The sequence below is a fragment of the Pinus tabuliformis genome, chromosome 6, assembly GCF_031772625.1.
Source record: "Pinus tabuliformis cultivar Carrire ecotype Pingquan chromosome 6, CPIR1, whole genome shotgun sequence".
NCBI lineage: Eukaryota > Viridiplantae > Streptophyta > Pinopsida > Pinales > Pinaceae > Pinus > Pinus tabuliformis.
In genome coordinates this window covers 72,182,362-72,207,564 of record NC_142292.1, presented here as the reverse complement: position 1 = coordinate 72,207,564, position 25,203 = coordinate 72,182,362, and the positions used below count along the sequence as shown (strand labels likewise).

General features: G+C 40.8%; 1 protein-coding gene across 2 annotated transcripts in view; it reads right to left on the bottom strand.

Moving 5' to 3' along the window:
• Window positions 1-24,918, bottom strand: part of LOC149257302 (putative membrane protein At3g27390) — a 271,304-nt gene extending 246,386 nt beyond the window's left edge. Inside the window, exons 1-6 of one of the 2 annotated variants that reach the window (XM_089413919.1) lie at window positions 24,782-24,918; window positions 24,496-24,656; window positions 24,254-24,371; window positions 23,654-23,762; window positions 23,331-23,523; window positions 22,917-23,053 (exon numbers count right to left, since the gene is read on the bottom strand). In XM_089413919.1, the coding sequence (XP_089270045.1) occupies window positions 22,917-23,053; window positions 23,331-23,523; window positions 23,654-23,762; window positions 24,254-24,347 (533 nt within the window). In that variant the 5' untranslated portion in view covers window positions 24,348-24,371; window positions 24,496-24,656; window positions 24,782-24,918. The remainder of the gene's footprint in view (window positions 1-22,916; window positions 23,054-23,330; window positions 23,524-23,653; window positions 23,763-24,253; window positions 24,372-24,495; window positions 24,657-24,781) is intronic. The other variant, XM_089413922.1, reaches the window with a different exon arrangement.
• Between the last annotated feature and the right edge of the window lie 285 nt (window positions 24,919-25,203).

The window sequence follows — 25,203 nt, the reverse complement described above, 5'->3', positions numbered from 1 at the left end:
TTGTTTAATTAAATTAACAAATAGAAGAAATAACATCAATTGCTGCAATAGGATTCGGGGTTAGCCGAATTTTCACATGGTATCAGAGTGCAAATTGTAAGCCGGAGAGCTCAGTAGTAGAAGGGAAGAGGAATTTCGTAGCTCTGCGTAAGCAGCAATTCGAAACCCTCAAAGGCAACGCAATTTCTTGGCCAGGAGGGTCAATTTCTTGAGGAAAAATCGATTTCTCTGAGAGAGCGACAAAGAAATCAGATTTCTCCAATTCGAGGATTACCAGAGGCAGAGGGAGCAGCCAGTATTTTCCTTGCAGAGCAGATCTCTAGCTAGACGCAGTATTTTGCAGCAGTTGCTAGTGCAAAATAGCGTCAGGAGGAAGAAAGAGCACACACTGAGGGAAATTTTCCTCAAGGGACTTCTAGCTTCAGAAGTTCAATTTTCTCTTGCAGATCAGCAGTCGTTGTGAGCAAATTTACTCACTCCAGCAGGGAGTGCGTAGAGCCTAGCAGCAGTTGAGCAGAAGAGAAGAGGAGGATTTCAACTTATTTTGCTAAGATGACCACTGCCGAACTCCGAGATCAGGACAGGTTGGATGGTGCTTCTAACTATGTCATCTGGAAGGCAAGGATGTCCTTCCTTCTCGATAAATATGGCCTCAAGCCATTCATAGATGCAATGGTAGTTATCCCTGTGGATGCAGATCAGCTGAAGGAATACCATAAGGAGATGGCGAGGGCAAAGAGGTTGATTCTTGACAGTGTTCGAGATCACATTGTATCACACGTAACGAGCCAGGGAATGGCTAAGGAGATGTGGGATACACATTCCATGCTATACCAAGGCACTTCTGAGTAGCGAAAGATTTACTTAGAGGAAAAGTTGAGATGTACCAGGATGCAGAAGGGGGAATGCATAGACCCCTACCTCACCAAGATTCAAGAGATCCAGAATCACCTGTCAGTGGTTGGAGCAGCACCTCAAGCCACAGAGCTAGTACGATTAGCACTCAACAGCGTCTACGAGGAGTGGCAGGTTTTCGTCCAAAGCATTTTGGGCTAATAAACCTTGCCAAAGTGGGACAGGATGTGGGTTGATTTGCAACAAGAGGAGTTGAGGAGAGACTTAGTGAAGAGCTCCATTAGTGGCAACATCAGCGGGTCGTAGCAAGTGAAGGAGGAGGAGAATGTGGCCCTCGCATCAAAGAGTCCCAGTCAGGGACAGAGGGAGCAAAGAAAGAATAAGGACCTGTTAAAGGTCAAGTGCTTCAAGTGTGGTGAGTTCGGTCACTATAGTACCTAGTGTCCTCTCAGGAAGAAGGACAAGGAGGAAAAGCAGGACCAACAGGTAACTTCAGCAGAGATCGATAGGTTGTCCTCCACGTTGGAAGAAGACTTCTCCATGTTTGCTGACATACCCCCAGGAGTCAAATGGGGTGACTTGGTATTGTAGCCTCAGAGTGCTACAGATGGGAAGGATTCTTGAGGAGGTCCACCTCTTGAATCAATACCTTGTTATGGGGCCCACAGTATTTCAGTAGCAGGATGGATCAGTGGCAATAAATGCAGTCAGATGCCAAAGTGAAAGATGCAGAGTCTAGTTTCATGTCAGATGCTAGGGAGTGCAGTGCATATTTGGCAACAGTGCAGTTGGCACAGAGCAGGTCAGTAGCGGTGTAGATGCCTCAATGACACCGCAGATACTAGCAGCAGTCAGAGACTCGAGTGACAGATGTATCATACTGATCACAACTGATTCAGTATATTGGATGCTTTTCAATTGTAGATGTTGCAGTTGCAGCAACAGCAGATGGAGAGGGAGTTGGAGTGCAGATGGAGTGTTGGCAGCAATTTTGCAGAGTCAGCAACAGCACAGATGCAACATATATCAGAGTTGCGCAATGGTTGGTGGGCAGCAACAACCAAACATCAACAGCGTGACAGGAGATGATGCAGAGGCAGCATGTTGTTTCAGTGGGTTGCAACACTCGAACACATTCCTCGCTAAGAGGGAGTGTTAGTTTTTGTAGCATCGAGTTTGTTCTAGACACAAAATTTTGTGGAGAGGCTAGAATACATGAGTTCTCCAATACCTAGAAATAATTTTTCAAAATTCCATCTAGAGACAACTTAATTAGATTTATTAGTCAGTTTTTAATATTTCCTAGGTCTAAACTTAGGAAGTATGATTAATTAATCAAAATTAATTAAATCATGGTGAGAATGTTCTAGAAAAGTACATGGATCAATTTCTAGTTAATACTAGCCATTGATTAAGATTTAATTGTGGTCGTTGAAGTCTCAACAAAGGATTATAAGAAAAAGTTGATGGGGCTTGGAGAAGACACACCAAATCAGTTGAGCATTCAATTTTGCTGGGAGATCAAATCCAGAGTAGCAGTATTCAGTTGTCGGAGGTGATTTAGTGAGATCGAAGCAGTGAGAGAGGGGCAAAGATAGTGAGGCCAGAGGAAGCTTTTCCAGTTCTGATGAGTACATTGCAGAGAGGCAACACAAAGTCCTCTAGAGGTGATTTCCGTTTTTCTAGGGAGAAGTTGAGACTCTATGCCAAAAGCTAGGTAGAGGTTCTAGAGGTCGGGAAAATCAGTTTCCCAAACAGCAACTGACAAGACAGTGAGAAGTGATGGAGTTCCGAGCTAGAGGGTGTTGATTTGGGGTAGCATCAAATGTGCTCTAGCCATGAAATTTGGTGGAGAGGTTGGGGCACATGAGATCTCCAATACACAGAAAGGGTTTGGGCAAATTCTAAACGGATCATGAGATATTAAAATAATTAATATTTTTAATGGAGTCCCTAAGTCTAAACTTGGGGAAAATGAAATATTAATGTGTATTAATATGAATCTGTGTTAGAATGGTCCAAAAGACATGGATCAAGCCAGATCTAATCTTAGCTGTTGATTAGGGACTTAATCTCGGCCATTGAGATGTCAACAGGAAAAGTATAAGAGGGGGCTTAAGGGTCACTTGGAGAATACACTAGAGTGATCAATAATTCTATTCTCTAGAGCAGGGTTTGCTAAGAGAGATAGAATTAGTGATCGGGAGAGCAGCTGAGGGGCATTGAGTACAGAGAGACAAAGAGGCAAAGATAGTGTCGAGGTAGTAGCAAAGCAGCCAGAGAGAGACGCAGGAGCAACTAGTGCTCACGCAGAGCCAGCTAAGTGTTGCGCAGAGCACCAAAGAGGCCAGGGTAGCTGACGCAGAGGCTCAGAGAGATGACACAGGGCCTTCTGGGGCTGACGCAGGCCAAGATAGGCTGACGCAATGCTAGCGCTGGGCTAGGAGAGGCTGACGCAATCCAAATTGGGCAGACGTTGGGGTTTCTGGGGAAGATTGGTGCTGAGTAGCTGCGGGAAGGATTATCCGGGGTTTCAGCCAGTAGATTTGTCAGAAACCGACAGGTATTACTGCTAAGGAAATTCTCTGTTGGGTAGGCCAATTTCGGCACCCAGATTGTACTTTAATATTGCTTAATAAGAAAACCATCAGATAGCTACTACAGTTTTCCCACATTAGGTTTTTCCGGGGACATTAGTCCAAAAATAATGGTGTCATGTGGTATGTTTATTCTTGTTTCTTTTAGTTGCTGATCTGTAATATGTTGAGCATGCACTAGTGTTTATTTTCAGTATTTACATTGTAAATAACTTGTTAAGTAACATAACAAGTAGGTAGGAATAAATCAGATAAAGTGCATGGAGGGTTTCTAACTAAGTAGACTTAGAGACTTCAACATGGTATCAGAGACTGTGCAGAGGTAGCAAGGGACGGCTCAGTTTCAAGCTAAGGTCAGTTTTGGATCGCTTGTGGAGTGAGGAATTTTCCTCACTAGTTAATTTTTCCAAATTTCCTCTGTTTGGATAACCAGTTTAAGCATCCATAGATTGTACTCATATTTTCACTACTAGATAGTATTAAAACCCTCAACTGCTAACCGGTTTTTCCGAGGACTTAGTCCAAAAATAATGGTGTCATATTGTGTGTGTGCATCTATTTCTTCCAGTGTTTTTATTTCTTCCACAGTATTTGTTTTGTGAAGGTTGCAGTGTATTTGTTTCGATATTTTCCATAGCACACAACAAATAATTTTTTTAATCAAAATTAACAAATAGAAGAAATGACACCAGTTGCTGCAATAGAATTCGGTTTTCACAGAAATTAGCTCAAAATAATTAATTTTGAGCTAATTAAAATGGAATTAAATGATAAATTCAAAAATTCCTCAAAAATAAAAATAAAAAATCAAGGGCCAAGATTAAAAGATCTTGAAGTGTTTATCAACAGCCAAGATTATTTTGACAAGGATCAAAGAAACTAGCCATTATTTTCCATTTGGAGGATTCATCTATAAATTAGACTCAGTTGGGTCTCTAGTCATCTTGATCTTTGGCTAGAAGTGTTGTTGAAGCATTTTGTAAATTATTGTCCCGTTGGGAACTATTTTTTCTACCATAATAAAAGACTTTGGGATGCAACTTGAGGTGTTTCTGTTCGTTGATTTGTGGTATGTATTGACTACGGGCTTCCTATGTGATGTTTTATATTATTATTTTGAGATAATACATAGTGTTTGTAAGTACTCGATCCTTGGTCTTCAAGTTCACAGACTGTGTCAAGTGTTACTTTGCTTGGATCTCTACTTTTTATATGGTGGATTGAATCTTCATTAGGGTTGTAGTGAAAATAAATTTTTTGAAGTGTTTGAGCCATTTTTTGAAGGAAAAAATATTATAAAAATTATTTTCTCAAAATCTATCTAAAAAACCTTTGTATAATTTGTAAATAATTTTGTAAATTTAATTGTAAATTATTTTTTCTAACTTGGGTTGGGGTTTTTTTAGATTTATTTTGTATATATTTGTGGTTTGGGTGTTGTAATTTTATTTTTGCAAGTTAGATCAAGGAGTCAACTGGAAGAAGAGCTAGATCTAGGCCCTTGAGGGTAAGATCTAGTCTCTTGGAATTTTTTGCAGGGTTTCCACGAAAGAATTTTCAGAAAATCAAAGAGTTGAAGCATAACAAATTTTGAGCAAGGGTTTCAAGGTTTTTAGGGCTCCTAGCCCCGGTTTTCTCCTCCAAACCCCCAACGTCACCTCTCTGGCCTCCTGTGTCAACCTTCCTAAGGCTGGTCGTGACCCTTAAGGGTTGCGACCTCCCTTCTTCTCCCTAGCCGCAAGCCCAAAAGGCCTTGCGGCCTCCTCTTCGGCCCTCCTAGGCCTGTCGTAGGCCCTTCATCCCCTCCTCAACCCCCTGTCCAGCTCCCTTCGGCCTCCTCTCCCTCCGTCCTCCTCCACTCCCTCTCCTCTCAACCTCCTCTCCTCTCTTCCCTTTGTCACAACCCTCTAAGGGCTTGCGGCTCCCCTTCAGGACCTTTAGGCCCTAGGCCTCCCTATCCCCTACGCTAGCCTCATTAGGCATAGTGTTGGATCTTTGTGGCCATTTCCTTCATCCTTGAGCCCCAATCTATCATTCTAGCCCTTTTGTCCCCCCCGAAAATTCATTTTCTTCAGCCTTGTTTCCCCTTTTCTTGGCTTATCTTGCCCTAGCTTGATCTGAAACCCTAGATCTGAAGTTTTGGCACTAAATACTTGGCGATTTTGTAGGCTTAAGGTCTCAAAATTCATATCTTTAAAGCGGCAACTTGGTCTCAAAATTTCAACAAATTTCAACTATGGGATCTTCAAGGCCTTGGGCCTAGGGTTTGGTCTCTAAACCGTTGTCTTACTTCAGTTTTATTATAACAGTCAAATCAGTAATCTTTAGGCCCTAAAATCACATGTTAAATGGTCAAAATCTCTTAGAATTGTAAAATCTAAATTTTCACAAGTTTTTGCCACTTGGACATCTTGAATTTGGCCTGGATTTAACTTTAAAGCTTGCTGGAATTTAATGCAAAATTCAGATCTGAATATTCCTGAAACACATTTTTAATTAAGGTCAAAAAATTTGAATTTGAATTTTCCGACAAATTTTTACTATTTTTAGGCATTGTGGGCATCATCTTCAGTGTCACTAGCTTTGCTGGTCGGTGATTAATTCACCACTGTAATAAATATATCAGTTATGAAATTCACTGAATCACACCCTGTAAAAGCCCTAAAAATTGAAATTTTCAAGTTTCAGTTCATTTTTACTATTTTTGGGCATATTGGCCATCTATCTTTGGCATCTTTAGCTCGCTGATATGTGGTTGTTTACTACTGTAAATTAAACATCAGATCTGAAATTATCATTGAATAGATCATCATAAGGTGGTCTAAACAAGCTAATTTTACATTTGTTGGTCATTGAATTTTTTTATGTTTTATGTGTTGGACAAATCTCATCATTTGAAGTGGTCTCTTCACTGTTGTCATAACATTGATAAAGTCTAAATTTTCTGAAGTATTATTGCTGATATAAATTGTCATAAACCTGAAATTGGCTTATCTAATCTTGGTTTCAAAGGTTGTCTAACTTTGCACTCAAAATCTGAGTTTAATCTTGTTGATAAATAGAGTTGACTTGGGCTTTTAATTTTTGGAATAATATATTGTGTTAATAATCATTGATAGATAAGTTGATTTGCTTGTGGAATATTGTTGAAGTTTACACTTGTACCATTCAACATTTATCTTTCTTAAGATTGTATCTAAATATTGTTGAGTACTCTTGCTTTAAAGCTAATTCACAAAAGGTACTTAAGTAACTTACACAATCTTAATCCAAAATAAATTTTGCTCATCATATTGCATTTAGCATACTAAATTTAGATTGCATAGAAACATAGGGCAACCCTTCTCACTTAGTTTGAGGGGCCTCGACAACTCTTCGGTGGTTAACACGGTAACCTTGCAGCCGTCAGAGCCACAATCTTTGCAACGCTGGAGACATCGGGCGATAGGAGCATAACAGAAGGTATTGTTAATCAGGCCCTAGCCTGCTTCCTATTGGCCTCCTTCCCACAACCTATCTTGGAGCCCAGCTTCAAAATAGTTAAGGGAAGGTTACATTTAGATTAGGCATATAAGTAAAAATAACCAAAATCACTGGATCACACTTAAGTCATAGGATTTGCATATCATTTAAGTTGGTCAATCATCTCAAGCAGCGGGTGTCCATCCGTCATTTGGTTCCAATTTACTATAAGCAAGAACTTGTGACTCCATTAAGGCACTAGTCTCATACTTTAAAATCTAATCAAATCAATAACCTTGCTTAAATTCAACCAAGTGGCTAGGCCACTCATCTGTGTCTCTCAAACAAGTTGGCTTCCAACTTGTTTTCCTTCATCACATTCCATAGGGACTACCCCCCATACCCTGTTGTTCGGAGACAACTAGAATGGAGTGGACGAAGATTAGAGTGACCGCCCCCGCCTTGAGCATTGTCATGGTGCCTGTACAATTTGAGTGACAACACCGCCACAACAAACGATCTCCAAAGGGATTCAAAAAGGATCTGAAAAGGGCTCCAAGAATCCCCAATTCTCTTTTTTCCTTCCTCATTTGAATATCAAAGCTTCTTGGTTACTTTTTATGCTTTACATTGTTACATATAGCATCTAAGGCTTTAATTTGAACTGCTTTCCTAACAGCAGTAGATTTAGCTAAGAAAAGACCAAGTTTCCTTGGTCTTTCCTTGGCTAAATAGAGTAGGAACTTAGCTCTAATCATAGAAGTTTTACTTGGTATTTTAGGCTAACACATGCTAGTAATTTTAGAGTGTTTTAATCTATTTTTAATCACATTCTAAGCTAACTTGCTTGTTGGTTTTTAGCAGGCCCAAGGATTTGCAAGGGGAGATGCTGGCAGATTTTCATGAAATTTGAAGATTTGGAGCTTCCAAAGAAGACCTATAACCTCCTACCTTGTAAAAAACAATAAATTCACCATTATAACTTCTTCAAGAGCTCCTTGATCCCTTCGATTTCAAGGGAATCTATTGTAACTCCTTCAATCATTTATTTATCCCTTATTTCACTAGGGAGTTCTTCTTCTCTTGATTTTGATCCCTTTATTGACAAGGGATCTCATCAAACATTGTAACCATTTTTGGGAGCTAGGGGATTCCCCCCTAAGCATCCCTCCTTCCCATTTGGGGATCTGCTTGTGGTTGTCCATTTTTTGGTTTCCTTTTGTGGTTGGATTTAAAATTAACCTACGGTATAATAATCACACATGCAAATCTAGTTTGAGTTTACTTTCTTTTCATTTGAATAGTCTAATTGCAATATAGATAAATTTATTTTCTTATTCTATGATTAGACTATTTGTAATTTTTTTTTGCCTTAGAGCTAGATTTCATTTCTTGTTATTAGTTAGATTTCATTTTCTTGCAAAGAGTAACAAACCTCCAGCAAGTTCCAACAGCTTGCTGGTTGAAGTAGATTAATGAACCCTTTCTATTCTACGTCTTCTTATTCTGAGATTGGGGGAAATCAGTAAACGTCGACTTGTGAAATCAGATTGGGTTACCCAATGTTGGATCTCCTTGTGACAGGCTGACTCATGAAATCAATGAAGTGCATAAAGCCTTAGCTTCCTCCTTTTGGATCTCTTTGCGGCTCTCCTTAACCCAAAGAGGAAAAGGCCTAAAGAAAGCTTATCTTAGGTTAGTTGTAAGTTTTGCAATCACTTGGCATGTTGTGCACATATATACAAAATTAACTTAAATCCAAGTAAAAATATAACCTTAATCTAAAATCAACCAAGTACACTCCATCACATTTCATTTTCAACATCTTGTACTTGATAAATATCTTATTGCCTCTTTACATTTCAAGTCTATTTACATTTGGGCATTTCATTTCAAGTTCAATTACATTTACATTTTCAGGCACTTTATTTTTCAAGTACTTTACTTCCCAGCATTTTACATTTTCAAGTACTTTATTTCAAGCATCTACTTTTGCAATCACTCTCTTGGAATTGGTCTCACTGTTCATATCTTTTGCTTATCAAGTACTTCATTCATTTGTTTATTGTTAAAATTTGGGTACCAGAGGACAAGTGGTTCCCTAAGGCTTTGATCTTTGGCCTAGGGAAAAGTGTCCAAATTTATTTTTACTTTTTTCCTAAAGTGACTTCATAAGTGGTAAAGTTACATTCTAATTTAAAAGTGACTTCTATAAGTGATAAAGTTACATTCTAATTTAAAAGTGATTTTATAAGTGGTAAAGTTACATTCTAATTTAAAAGTGACTTTATTAAAGTGAATGAAGAATTAGAAAGTGAAAAAGTGACTATGGAAATAAAAGGCTAAGTGGGTCTTTATTTAAGTGGGTGAGTTAAAAAATAGAAAGTGAGAATTAAATGCACATTGCACATTTATTCTCATCTCTAGATCTAAATGAATCTCAGTCATTAGATCTTAGGGTAACCCAAAAGGTCATTTAGAGAATAAAAGGAGAAGAGAAGAGGAAAAGATCAATTCATTCTTTCATGAGCATTTGAGAGAAAGAGAAGAGAGAGCAAGGAGAAAATTTCTGAGCAGTGAGGAAGTGAAGGAGAGCAGCAAGAAGACATTTCAGCAAATCTAGGCAGCAACATTTATTGGCATTCGTACCAAGGAAAAACCGTACAGTAGGAGAAAGGCACAAAAATCGAGGAATAGGGACAACAAGTTCTGGGCACATTTTTCGACGCTGGCCGTACAGAATTTAATGTTGTTTTATTGCAGTAAAAAATTATGTTTTGGCTGTTTGCTGATTGGCACAATATTTGAGGTGGAGTTCAAGCACGGAAATCGAGATAAGTTGTAATTTGTGGTTGCTGGAATTTTTACTGTGTATTTCAGTTTCTCTGTAAAAGCATTTTCAGAAATAAAAAAAAGCTCTCAAACTGGTTTTCCCCAAGAGTTGTAGAGGGTTTTTCCAGGGTCACATTGACCAAAAATCACTGTGTTATTTTCTGTGTGGGGTTGTCATAATTTTGCTACGTTTTATTTCTGCAATTTCAACAATTGTGAAATCTCTAAATTTGTGTTTTCAGAAAAATATTATCATTTCCAGATTTTAGAATTTTTATCATGCTTGGATTTAAAACTAAATGCATGGAGTGATAAGGAAAACTGATAACTGGAGTGGGGATTGAAATTTCTTCATGGTATCAGAGCTTGGTTGGCTGAAAAGTGCAGTTTGGGACAACAAAGTGAAAATTAAAGCAAGTTGATTTTTACACAGAAAACAAAAACCTTTACCACAGATTTGAAAATTTAAGTTTGGTAGGACAGTGAAATATGTCTTTGGGTTTGAGAGTTGAAGACAGATTGGATGGGCAGAACAACTACAGTGCATGGAAGGAGAGAATCCAGAGCACCTTTGAGGAAGCAAAAGTCTGGGGCATTATGGTAAATACCACACAGAACCCAGTAGTAGTACCTTCTGACCCTGTACAATTGGCAGAGTTTAACAAAAAGATTGATTCTGGAAGGAATCAAAGATCATCTCATTCCTCATGTGAGAGGAAAGACTTATGCACATGAGATGTGGACAACCTTGACCAATCTTTACCAGAGCTCAAATGAAAACAGAAAAATGGTCCTAAATGAGAAACTGAAGGCCATTAAAATGGCTAAGACTAACAATGCTACAACATACCTCACAAAGATCACTTCAGTGAGAGATGAGTTGGTAGCCGTAGATGAGATTATTGCACGCAATGAGTTAGTGAGAATTGCTTTGAATGGTCTTCCCAAGACTTGGGAGAATCTTGTGGATGGCATTGTTGCACGGGAAAACCTTCCCAATTGGGAGAGGTCATGGGATGATTGCATTCAGAATGAGATAAAAAAGAACCATCTTGGGGCAACCGAATAGGTGGAGGATGACAATGTGGCATTGTTAGCAAGAGGCAAGAAGGGCATAGCAAAGAAGCAAGCTTCCAACAGTGGAGGCAAAGGCAAAGGCAAAGGTAAAGGCAAGCAGCAGAACAAGGAGAAGGACTATTCCAAAGTCAAATGTTGGAATTGTCAAAAGTTGGGACACTATGCTGTTGTGTGTCCAGAGAAGAAGAACAAGAAAGGGAAAGACAAACCCATGGTAGCTCTTGCAAAGATAGAGAGCTTCTCAGAGAGATTTGATCGGGAGTTTGGGTTCATAGCTTGTGAGGCCACTACTGCAGAATCACCTGCCATACAGGTTCAGAGGGAGTGTGCATTCCCTGCTAATAGCAGAGCATCTTCTAGCATTTGGTATGTTGACAGTGGCGCTTCCCGCCACATGACAGGAGTCAGAGAGTAATTCTCAGAGCTTTCAGAGGGCGATACTGATATGGAGGTAGTACTTGGTGATGACAACATTATTAGAGTAGTCGGTGTGGGGACATTGACATTTGATAGGGAACCCAAAAATCCCTTGAAAGTGTCAGATGTTCTATATGTGCCTGGAATGAAGAAGAACCTGATATCCGTCTCAGCACTTCAGGATAGAGGGTATGATGTGTTGTTCAGGAGAGGGCAGGTGCTTATATATCCTAGGGGAACTCCAACTTCTTCAGCTAGAGAGATTGGTGTGCGCCATGCCAAGGTTTACAAGTTCTCATTCCAGCCCCTGATGGCATTGAGTAGCAGCACCCGAGATAAGACCAACAACAGATCTAGCAGTTCAAAGTTGTGTGAGATTTGGCATCGCAGGATGGGGCACATGTATCATGGGGCCTTGAGTACATTGCGGGAGATCACCACTGGTGTGCCAGATTTCAGTTCTGATCACCTTGATGTATGTAGAGGATGTGCTATGGGGAAGTTTGCCAGATCCCCTTTTCCTAGCAGTGACAACAAAGCGACTGGGATTCTTGACTTGATTCATACCGATGTGAGTGATCGGATGTCTCATGCATCCTTGAGTGGCTACAAGTACTATGTTTTATTCATTGATGACCACTCCAGGAAGACCTGGATTTATTTCTTAAAGACCAAGAGTGAGGTCTTCAAGTGGTTTTAAGAGTTCAAAGCTCTTGTGGAGACCTAGACAGGTAGGAAAATCAAGGTCCTCAGGTCAGACAATGGAGGGGAGTATACCCTTGGTGAATTTGTTGATTTTTGTGATGAGGCAGGCATTAGAAGGGAGTTCATAGTTCCTTACAACCCCCAATAGAATGGGGTTGCAGAGAGGAAGAACAGATCCCATTGCAAGGGCTGCCAAAGCCATGCTTCATGATCAGGGATTACCTTTATTTTTGTGGTCAGAGGCCTGCAACACTGTTGTGTACTTGCAGAACAAGAGTCCACATCATGCCTTGGGGAATGTGACTCTGGAGGAGGCCTTTTCTGGGAAGAAGCCTGATGTTGGGCACTTTCGTATCTTTGGGTGCCTTACATATTCCTATGTCCCCAAGGAGAATAGGACCAAGCTAGAGCCCACTACAGATAAGGGAATCTTTGTGGGTTATAACGAGACCTTGAAAGCTTATCGAATTTATATTCCTGTGCAAAGGAAAGTGGTTGTTAGGCGGGATGTGAAGTTCGAAGATGAGAGACCTTTCAGGAGGTCACAGGAGTTAGAGTATCCAGAGTCACCAGACCCTCAGGAGCAGTTGAGTCAGTCATAGGGATCCAGTGGTCAGGGATCAGGAGATATATTGATTACAGTGTCAGGTCCATCAGTGAGCAGTGGCTCTCAGAGTTAGGTAGGTGGTTCTTCGGGCAACATGCAGGGTAGTCCACAAAGCAATTCACAGGGTAGTCCACTAATGGATAGTTCACACAGTACTTCAACATCTACAGGCACATATTCAGGCATGAGGTCAGTTGGCAGGCTTTCAGGAGTTCAGGCTTCTGACAATGATGAGGATTCTTTCACTTCGATGGGAGAAGTATGCTTAGGGAAGAGGAAGCCAAAGTGGCTTCAATATACCTTTCGCGAGGCCACATCAGTTGCTGGGCCAAAGAGACAGGTTAGAGAGAGTAAACCACTTGAGCGGTTCTATAGTTACATGGCATTGGTAACAAGCATTGTTGACTCCGAGCCTTCTAGTTATGAGGAGGCAGCCAACCAGCAGGTCTGGAGAGAGGCCATGATGGAGGAGTATTCTTCTATTATGAAGAACGATGTTTGGGAGGTAGTGTCGAGGCCTGAAGGTAAATCAGTGGTTACTTTCAGATGGCTCTACAAGATAAAGCATGTTGCAGATGGCAGCATCAAGAAGTTCAAGGCTCGATTTGTGGCGAGAGGGTTCTCACAGGTAGAGGGAGTTGACTATGAGGAGACCTTCGCTCCCGTAGCTCAGTATACATCTATTTGCTCCAATATATCGATTGTAGTAGAGATGGGTTGGAAGATCCACCAGATGGATGTAAAGACCGCATTTCTCAATGGCTTCATTCAGGAGGTTTATATTGAGCAACAACAGGGCTTTGAGGTGCATGGGAAGGAGTCCCATGTATGCAGATTGAAAAAGGCACTCTATGGCCTGAAGCAAGCTCCTATAGCTTGGTACTCTAGGATTGATACATACTTGCAGCAATTGGGTTTCACAAAGAGTGAGGCTGATCCGAACCTATACTTCATTATGGTGGGTGAGGAGCCTCTCATTCTGGTGTTGTATGTTGATGACTTGATCATCACTGGTGCAGAGAGACTCGTTGAGGGCTGCAAGAGAGATCTTGCTTCAGAGTTTGAGACGAAGGATATTGGCTTGATGCATTATTTTCTGGGACTGGAGGTGTGGCAAGAGGAGGGGCACTTCTTCTTGGGACAAGGGAAGTACATTGTGGATATTCTTACCAGATTTCACATGGAGGACTGCAAACCCATGTCTACACCTATGATCACTAACTGGAAGAAGCTTCACGCTTCTGATTCCGAGTTGGTGGATCCTACTCTATATAGACAGTTGATTGGTTGTTTGATGTATTTGGTCAACACTCGACCAAATATATGTTTTGCAGTTAACACTATGAGTCAGTTCATGTGTGAGCCCAGGAGAGTGCACTGGGTGGCTGCAAAACACATTCTTCGTTACTTGCAGGGGACAGTGGATTTTGGTCTGGATTATAGACAAGGTGATGGAGTGAGACTGGCAGGGTACACAGATTCAGATTGGGCAAGTTGTGCTTTAGAGTACTTCTGGGTGTTGTTTTGGGTTGGGTTCGGCAATTGTGTCGTGGATCAGTCGAAAACAACAGTCAGTTGCATTGAGTTCAGCTGAGGCAGAGTATATGGCTGCTAGTTTGGCTAGTTGTGAGGCCATATGGCTTCACAAGTGTTGTTTGGTCTATTTGGTCAAGCATTGAGACCTTCAATAATTTACTGTGACAACCAAAGTTGCATAAAACTCATGGAGAATCCAGTTTTTCATGACAGGTCAAAGCATATTGAGATCAAGTATCACTTCATTAGAGACTATGTCCAAAAGGGAGTTGTCAAGCTTGAGTACATTTCCACAAATGAGCAGGTAGAGGACATTTTCACCAAAGCCTTACCACGAGGCAAGCATGTCTACTTCAGAGACAAGATGGGAGCGGTGAGGAACACTTTCCTCGATAAGAGGGAGTGTTAAAAGTTGGGTACCAGAGGACAAGTGGTTCCCTAGGTGTCCAAATTTATTTTTTACTTTTCCCCTAAAGTGACTTTATAAGTGGTAAAGTCAATTTAATTTAAAAGTGACTTTATAAGTGGTAAAGTTACATTCTAATTTAAAAGTGACTTTCTAAGTAGTAAAGTTACATTCTAATTTAAAGGTGACTTTATTAAAGTGAATGAAGAATTCGAAAGTGAAAAAGTGACTATGGAAATAAAAGGCTAAGTGGGTCTTTATTTAAGTGGGTGAGTTAAAAAATAGAAAGTGAGAATTAAATGCACATTTATTCTCATCCCTAGATCTAAATGAATCTCAACCATTAGATCTTAGGGTAACCCAAAAGTTATTTGAGAGAATAACGGGAAAAGGGAAGAGGAAAAGATCAATTCATTCTTTCATGAGCATTTGAGAGAAAGGGAAGAGAGAGCAAGGAGAAAATTTCTGAGCAGCGAGGAAGTGAAGGAGAGCAGCAAGAAGACATTTCAGTAAATCTGGGCAACAGCATTTATTGGCACGCATACCAAGGAAAAACCATACAACAGGAGAAAGGCACAGAAATCGAGGAAGAGGGACAAGTTTTGGGCACATTTTTCAAGGCTAGCCATACAGCATTTAATGCTGTTTTATTGCTATAAAAATTTCTGTTTTCGTTGTTTGCCGATTGACACGATTTTCGAGGTGGAGTTCAAGCGCAGAAATCGAGATAAGTTGTAAATTGTGGTTGCTGGAATTTTTACTGTGTATTTCAGTCTCTGTAAAAGCATTTTCAAAAATAAAGAAAAGCTCTCAAACTGGTTTTCCCCAAGAGTTGTAGGGGGTTTTTCTAGGGTCACATTGACCAAAAATCACTGTGTTATTTTCTATGTGGCTGTCATAATTTTGATGTGTTTTATTTTTGCAATTTCAGCAGTTGTGAAATCTCTAAATTTGTGTTTTCAGAAAAATATTATCATTTCCAGATTTTAGAATTTTTATCATGCTTGGATTTAAAACTAAATGTATGAAGTGATAAGGAAAACTGATAACCGGAGTGGGGGTTGAAATTTCTTCAATTATCACAGTTACATCTATGGTTTATGAATGATTTATTTGTGAAATCATTTACATACTTTGAAGTATATGCTATGGTTCATTTTGATGATGGTGGATAGTATCTTGTCTAATTTCTTTTAACTCCTCGAACTTGATTTACTTTTCTTAGTTTAATCAAGCCGTCATTTATTTGTCTCATAGGGTCCACCCCCCTTGGCTTCGCTAGGAGTTAGCCTAGATGGAGGAGTTGAGATTTGAGCGACAACTGCTCAACTTGAGACTTGCCCCCAAGGCCACACCAAGTGGAGTTAAATATTTTCTCCATGATAACCCAAGTGTGGATTTAGGCAGTAACAATAGAATTCCGAAGATATATAAAGCAAACCATCAATTATCAAAGACTAAGATTAAAAATGGAGAAAAAGGGTTTTACCACACTTAACTCCTTCCAAGTGGTATATTTTTCTCTCCAATGGATCAAATCACTAACCTTGCTTATCTAAAGGAATACACAGGAAAATCCAATTTGTAAGAACCAAAATAGTGCAGCCACAAAAAGGAAACCTTGAAAAGAACTCAATATAGCCTCAATGCTTGACATTCAACAAACATTATCTCGAGTATTACAACAACAACAAAATAATCTATGAGGGGAGACTCTTATATAGAGTTTGAGGCACAACAATCCACTTAATACAGTAATATTATCTTCAGGAAAAACTGTTACATCTAGCGTAGAATATCATAAAAAACTCTCATCCTCTAACTACTTAAGAAGGAGAAGTTTAGATAATGCATAAACAATGAAGTAGTTATGTCAGACGAATGAAATCCCCTGGTAGAGAGGATGCCTCCACCAAAATAAGAAGAAGAGAGGTCAAATGGATCCAATGTTCCTCCTCCAATCCAGAAAATAAGCTCAACAACTCCTCCAAGCAAGATCAACCCCTTCATAAGAGAAAACAACGAGCATGGAAGGTCATCCAGTGGAATGTGTGGCACATTTGGCTCAGGATAGATGGACAATTCCCCCAAAAGTGCTCTAATAATCCATGGGTGAGGTGTCCAAGGCATAACCAACTCTTCAATCCATGACAATAGTCATCTCCAAGGAAGAGGAGGTGCAAAATAAGTCCAACATCCAAGGAATGTGCTTTAACAGCCTCGGCAAGGTGGATGACTCATGAAAAATGATGATGTGTGCCTCCAAATAGGTGTAAGTGAAGTCATCCATGGGAGGTAATGGGGCATCCTCCAACAAGGCATCATGCATGAAAACCCATCTCAAATAATCCAAGGATTTTAAGGAAGGGACCTCCAAGATCCAAGTATATAAAAACATGTAGAGGCTCCTCATGGAGGCGTTTCATGTGATCTCAAGTGCCAAACAGATGTCATATAACCCAAATGTGCTAAGGCAATAATCACCTAGGCCAATGTCTGACATACATAAATAAATCCATACTTGGACTAAATGGGAAGTGTGCTTCTAGACATAACAACCTTTACAACCATATAGCATAACTTTTACAAAAGGGTAAAATGAAAAAGCCTTGGGGAGCTCTAAGTCATGTGTCCAATTAGATCCTCCCCAAGACCCCTACACACCCACCTCGACCATAAATGATCTAATGAGATGGCTAGAACAAGACATAAGGGAAAAAATAGGCTTAAAATCGGGACAAAGAGGATGGACCATAATAAACTATAAGGGTCTAGGGAAACCACTGAAGTCAAAAGAAAAAAACACTTTACATATACTATCAAGCATGATCTAGTAAAAATACATGAGATACATGGTCGCTACTTTTGACTCATCATTAAACATAACAACAATCCTCGTGAAGGAACAACTGAACATGGAACTTTGGGATAAGATGTATTCTCAAAATATGCATGAGATCAACTCAGATGCCACGAGAATATGGAAAAGAAATGTGGCCACACTGATGTGAAACTGTAGGGTAACATGGTCCAAGTGTACTCCCAATGCAACAATGGAACCAAGGAACTGAATGAACTTCATGGTAAAGAGTTGTTGGTCAGGCGAGATCTTTAGAACCATTGTGATATCTCTGATGTTGAAGTTTCTAAGTCTACTTAGTTAGAAACCTTCCATGCACTTTATCTGATTTATTCCTACCTACTTGTTATGTTACTTAACAAATTATTTACAATGTAAATACTAAAACTAAACACTAGTGCATGCTTAACATATTATAGATCAACAACTGAAGGAAACAGAAACAATCACACCATATGACATCATTATTTTTGGACCAATGTCCCTGGAAAAACCCAATGTGGGAAAACCAGTGCAGCTAACTGAGGGTTTTCTTATTAAGCAATATCAGAGTACAATCTGGGTGCCAAAACTAGCCTACCCAACAAAGAATTTCCTTGGCAGTAATACCTCTCAGTTTGAGACAAATCTCCCAGCTGAAATCCCGGATAATCCTTCCGGCAGCTCTTCAGCACCAATCTGCCACAGAAACCCCAACGTCTGCCTTTTCTGGACTGCGTCAACCCCTCTCTGCCCAGTGCTGGCCCTATGTCACCCTGAATGGGTCTGCGTCAGCCTTAGGAAGCCCTGCGTTAGCCTTCTAGCCCTCTGCGTCAGCAACGCTGGCCTCTCTGAGGCTCTCGCAGTTACCGGCAGCCTCTGCGTGGCCTTGCATGAGCCCTGGATGGCTCTACGTCCCTCTCCCCGGCTATTAAGCTGTTCTCCCGGCACTATCTCTGCCTCTCTGTCTCTCTGTACTCAAATGCCCCTCAGCTGCATCTCCCGATCACTAATTCTATCTCTCTTAGCAAACCCCGCTCTAGAGAATAGAATGACTGATCACTCTGGTGTATTCTCCAAGTGACCCTCAAGCCTCCTCTTATACTTTTCCTGTTGACATATCAACGACCGAGATTAAGTCCCTAATCAACGACTAAGATTAGATCTGGCTTGATCCATGTCTTTTGGACCATTCTAACACAGATTCATATTAATACACATTAATATTTTATTTTCCCTAAGTTTAGACTTAGGGACTCCATTAAAAATATTAATTATTTTAATATCTCCTGATCTGTTTAGAATCTGCCCAAACCTTTTCTGGGTATTGGAGATCTCATGTGCCCCAACCTCTCCACCAAGTTTCGTGACTAGAGCACATCCGATGCTACCCCAAATCAACACTCCCTCTTAGCGAGCACTGTGCTCTAGCAATACTCCTCACCGAGTATTACTTTGATCATCTGACATCAGTACCTGTGCTGATGCTAGGCATGTTGCCCACCATCCTCTGCACTATTGTATCCTGTATTGCTGCCCATGGTTCTGCCACTGCCACTGCCACTGCTGCATCTGTACAACAACTCCCTCTACATCTGTGTTATTGTTGGTCCTTTCTCCTAGCACTGCATCCGCATTGCACCTCCTCTCATCATGCTACATCGTGTTACCCACTGCTGCACTGTAACTCAGTTACTAAGAAGTAAGTAATTGATCTCCCAATATGACCTCTCTGTTGGGCTAGAGACACCCACTGATGCTGAAGCTCCCTTTGTCGTTGACAAGTGCTCCCTCTCTAACCTCTGTGCTGCTGCAACAACTCCCTGCATCTCACACCATTGCACATCTCTCTGTGCCATCCTCCACTGGTGCAACACTCCTGTGCCTCTCGCACTGTTGCAGCCTGCTAGCCTCGCACTGTCTCGGGACTCCTGCACTGTAGCTCTCTCTGCCACTCCATTCACATCCATCTCTACCCGACTCAGCCAGTCTTGCTACTCCTCTTCGAGGCTCCTGTAGCAAGGTCTAATCCAAGAGGTTGGGTACCTCAAGGATCCTGCCCCTCATCGCCTATAGTCCGCCTGACTACAGCTAGATGTCTCCCCACTTCCACTCAAGTGGTGCGTGTGCACTCATGGCACAGTCATCGTCTATCAAAACTTCCTTCTCTGCCCGTGATGACGCTGCCTTAGTCTCAGAAGACTCTCCCTTACTCTTCTTCCTTGGACACTAGGTCGCATAATGATCCAGCTCCCCACAATGGAAGCACTTGATCTTGGAGAGATCCTTCTTCCGCTTCTCCTGCTTTCCCTTAGATGCTAGGGCCACATCTTCCTCCTCCTACTTGACTTTGATCCCCTTGCTGCTGCTACCCATCTTCGACTACCGTCTGATTTATTTCTAGCGAAGAGCTGTCCACATCTCGTCCCAAGGTGGGAGAGTCCCTCTGCCCAGTATACTCTAGACAAACACCTCCCAGTCTTCTAAAACAACATTCATGGTTGTCCTCACCATCAGCTCTTGATCCGGTGTCGCCTCTATAACAGTCAACTAATCTCGGATCTCATTCAGTCCTCCAAGGAAGGTGTCAATCAGTTCTCCCTTCTTCATTTGATACGACCTCAACTGATTCTCAAGCAACATTCTTCTCTACACAGAAGTATGTTGGTACAGCTTCTTGAGAGCCTCCCACATCTCAAATGTCGTTTCCTTCTCGGCTATGTGTGGTACTACATGATCCTTGACCCCGTCAAGGATAATGCTCTTGGCCCTCACCATCGCCTCCTTGTACTTGTCATTATCATTGGGGTCGACTGGGATAGCTATTACCTTCAAGGCGAAGTTCTTGACACGATTCCTGTCAAGTACGGATAAGATTTTGGCCTTCCAGACTGCGAAGTTCGATGCTCCGTCCAGTCTATCCTGGTCTCTTACTCCGTGTAGTGCCATGATGCTCCTCTACTTCCCTCCTAGAAGTTCTCTGTTCGACTCCTCTGAGTCTCTACTTCTCGTCTGGAAGTTCTCTTCTGGACTCCCTCTAAGTCCTGATTTCCCTCCTGGAAATCCTTCTGCCGCTGTCGAGATGCCCCCTACTTTGATCGTCTTGTGCAACCGCACCACTAATCCGGGTTCCTCGACTAGAAACCCTTGATAGCAACTCCTCTGGCATTACTCTGTCAAGTACTGTTCTGACTACAGTACCTCACCAGCTCCACTCCGCAATATTCCTGCGGCCTTCTAAACCCTAACAACCTAAAGGCGAGAGCTCCTAGGCTCTGTGCAATCCCGGCACCAGCAACCCGACCTCCTCAGCCAACTACATCAGCCCTCCTAGCTTCTGCGTGAGGCTCCCTTTGGCTTCCTTAGCCTCTACGCTGCCTCTTCCCGGCTTACCCTTGATGACACAAGCACTGCGTCGCCCTTCCCTTATTGTTGCTATGCTAGAAACAACTTTTGTCACCTCGGGACAGCTGTTTTATGCTATTATTGCTCCACTCGACTGATGTCCTCAGTCCTCCTGTGATCTGCAATCACGCTCTGATACCATGTTGAAGTTTCTAAGTCTACTTAGTTAGAAACCCTCCATGCACTTTATATGATTTATTCCTACCTACTTGTTATGTTACTTAACAGGTTATTTACAATGTAAATACTGAAAATAAACACTAGTGCATGCTCAACATATTACAGATCAACAACTGAAGGAAACAGAAACAATCACACCATATGACACCATTATTTTTGGACCAATGTCCTCGGAAAAACCCAATGTGGGAAAACCAGTGCAGCTATCTAAGGGTTTTCTTATTAAGCAATATCAGAGTACAAACTGGGTCCCGAAACTGGCCTACCCAACAGAGAATTTCCTTGGCAGTAATACCTCTCAGTTTGAGACAAATCTCCTTTCTGAAACCCCGAATAATCCTTCTGACAGCTCCTCAGCACCAATCTACCCCAGAAACCCCAACGTCTGCCCTTTCTGGACTGCATCAGCCCCTCTCTGCCCAGTGCTGGCCCTGCGTCACCCTGAATGGGTCTGCGTCAGCCTTAGGAGGCCCTGCGTCAACCTTTTAGCCCTCTGCGTCAGCAACGCTGGCCTCTCTAAGGCTCTGCGCAGCTCCCGGTAGCCTCTGCGTGGCCCTGATTGGCTCTGCGTCCCTCTCCTCGGCCACGGCGTTGCTCTCCCGACACTATCTCTGCCTCTCTATCTCTCTATACTCAAATGCCCCTCAATTGCATCTCCGGATCACTATTTCTATCTCTCTTAGCAAGCCCCCCTCTAGAGAATAGAATGACTGATCACTCTGGCGTATTCTCCAAGTGACCCTCAAGCCTCCTCTTATACTTTTCTTGTTGACATATCAGCAGCCAAGATTAAGTCCCTAATCAATGGCTAAGATTAGATCTGGCTTGATCCATGTCTTTTGGATCATTCTAACACAGATTCATATTAATACACATTAATATTTTATTTTCCCTAAGTTTAGATTTAGGGACTCCATTAAAAATATTAATTATTTTAATATCTCCTGATCTATTTAAAATCTGCCCAAACCCTTTCTGAGTATTGGAGATCTCATATGCCCCAACCTCTCCACCAAATTTCGTGGCTAGAGCACACATCCGATGCTACCCCAAATCAACATCTTATTCCTTTGCCACAATAGGTAATATTTTCCTTCTTAGCTGCTCCATTGTAAGCACTACACACTGTTCATCCAAAACCTTCTCCTTGTGTTTTACGGGCCAGCTGTTTGAGGTAGTATTGCTTCTTTTGCTTTGTAATTTCTTGTTGCCTCTGCCATCTCAAGGCCATGCCTACTCGTTGCTCTGAGAAGCCTTGAATACCCATGCATGGAAGACCATAACCATAGTTCACTTAGGACAGAAGCAAAAAGCAAGTTTAAGCGATGAAGGCAAGTCTCCTGCTTAGAGAGCACTAATCTCATTTTTTTGGCTTCAGCTTCTGCTATCAGGACTTTATTTGCTGCATTCACATTCCCTGCAGAGAGTTTCTGCTCGATAGGCTTATCATATCACTAAATTTGAGAGGCAATTCTGTCATCTGTAGAGCTGGAAACAGGTTTTATAGCTAAATTTACAAAGCTTTTCTAGGGCTCTTCTGTTGAAACTTGAGACTGTTATCTACTAGGTACTTTAATTGCTAGAATATGAAAAAACAATTAAAAAAATAGAACTGATTATTACAGGTTAGACCAGGGGATAGTTTTGATTGCCTTGCCTGTAATAGTGACAAATCTCTTGCATAAAGTAATGAAAATTATCCAGTAAAACAGTGGTTTTTGGAATGTAAGATTTTATCTGAACGAGAAGTAAACTCTGAAGTTCTAAAACTATGGTGATGTATAAGAATGAGAAAGATATAAACTCATTTCTTTTCCCTTAATTCTCCTACCAATTAAGATGGAGGTTATACACAAGAAATAATAATACACGATCAGCAAAAAGCACATAGCATTGCTCTAAATCACTGATTTATCTCAAATCTATATCACAGTGAAAAGAACAATAATAAATATTATAGAATTTTAAGGAAAGTAAAATTGCAAATTAGTAATGTACTTAATATCTAAAGGCTTGCCGCCTTTTGGTGGAAGGTTGTCAATGTCTGTCATAGCAAAAAAATAAGAATAGTAGCACACATCTTTAAAGTCTCGCACCACTGTACAGCTTCCTAGAATTGTGCTCCATGTCCCCCTCTGCATGACAAAAGCAAGTTAACCTCTGAACTACAATATATACATATAGAATAGTATCAATAACAAAAAACATGTTATTATTTTTCACCGGACAAGTGTCAAGGTTTATTCTTTAGTTAAGCTCAGAAGCATCTGTAGCTGACTAAAAAAATTATCTAATTATGTAATTATGCAATCAAGATTTGACTCCAAAGGAAATTGCAAAAACGTAATCAAAGTGATTCCATCTTAAAATTGGACTTTGCTCGTAAAGATCGGTTGCAAGAATAGAACATACAATAAAACAGTATTTGAATTCGTTCTTTCTTCCTCCCCCATTGACCTCAAATGTTGCCATCAATGGTGCTAAGATCCCATAGCCTATGCCAACAAAAATGCTTCCAATAATACCCACTCCAATCCACAGAATCAGTAGCACTGGTAGGGCTAGAAGCAAAATCACCTTCAACCCCAGCCCTAGTTGCTTGGCCCTGTGTTAAAAAAAAGTTGGAGTAAGTAAGAATTACTTCATGGTTGGGGTACCTAAAATTACAAACATGTACTAAACAGCAGAGATATATGAATGTAGGATGAATTAATGAAGATGATTTCAATATGTACTTGGCAATACAGTAAGAGGTCCAGATCAAGTGTATAGGCCACAATCCGACAATAATTGCTGAGTTTCCAGTTGAAATGATAAGGAATACCACTGGACCGAAAATGATTGCTGCAAGAATATGGCATTGCCATTAAATTCCGTAATCTACCACTGAATTAGCATTGTTCATCCAATAATCAAGATTCATAATTACTTGTTGAAACCATTACTGCAATATAGAATTTATAATATAGAAAAGAACCCATGGTATGAAATCTTGTCGCATTAAGAGAAGCCAGTTGCATTCTAAAGTTGGTGGGGAAGGGGTGATTCATCAATTCTTAGTGCGTATCCCCGCGTGCCAGAGTAGCAGTCAATTGAATCTAACCCAGTGCATCGGGTGCATTAACACAGATTGCACCTTGAGGTTGTGAAACATAGGTTTTAGGCATATCAAATACTAAGATTGGAGATATGCAGCCCAAACTTCACAAGCTTGAGAAAGCTCGAGGTGCGTATCAGACCAAGGTTAGATGGCTCTGTTCCAGTAGAAGTCCAGACTAAAGCATCAATGACCTGAATAAAGGAACAAGAAGTAATCAAGGAGGCAGGCTAATTACCTTTGATGATCCCAATTACTAACAGAAAGGCAAAGAAAGGCAAGAAGCCTAACAAACTCCATAATTTTGCACAGAAACCTTTTGGGACATCCATGCCTCAGTATTTTAAGGCGAAGAACTGCACAGATACAACCCAGGAACTGTCATTTAATGTCACTAATTCAACAAAGCAAAAATGCCTCTGACGCATATACACATAAAAAGCTAACAACATTGTCTAATTTGCAAAGAACGAATCTTACTTTGTCCATACAACACCTGCAGAGGAAGCAAAGGCAGAAGCAGAAATGTTGCTAGCTGTACATCACTGAAAAAGTTGGAGGAGGAGTTCAGCTTTGTTTGGGTTGAAGTTACAACAAATAAATGAAAAGGGTCAATTGGAAACTATTTCCAGTGATTGGACCTGTATTAGATCATAAATGAGAACACGGCCTGGAGAATATATATACACTTTTTCTATCAAAACAAAGAATTCCAAAGGGAAAGCATCTGTGTTAATTAAAGGTGGCAAAAGGCGGAACCAGATACCTGCGTATTTGACTCTGTGTACAGAATAATTGATGTGCCGGGATTCTCGGATAGTCGGAGTTCTCATTGTTTTTTTTTTCACGATGACTGTCAATGACACAATAGTCCACATTATTTCCTTGCGCCACTGAATGACCCACGTTTTGCTGTAAAAGGAAATAGACAACGTACACACAACTTGCTTGCCATATATTTCCACGTGATTTTACAGCTTATCCTGGAACTATCTTTTTTCAAATTTTTGACATTTCTGTGAATCATTAATGTGCAGGGTGTGTTTATAAGTTTGATTTTGTGATGTGCAAAACAGTATGTCTATATATATAAACACACACAATTTTTTCAATTATTTTCTTAAAAACATTTTACTAATTTGGCTTTTTTTAATAAAAAGGTAAACTTCGAAATATTGAGATTTCATT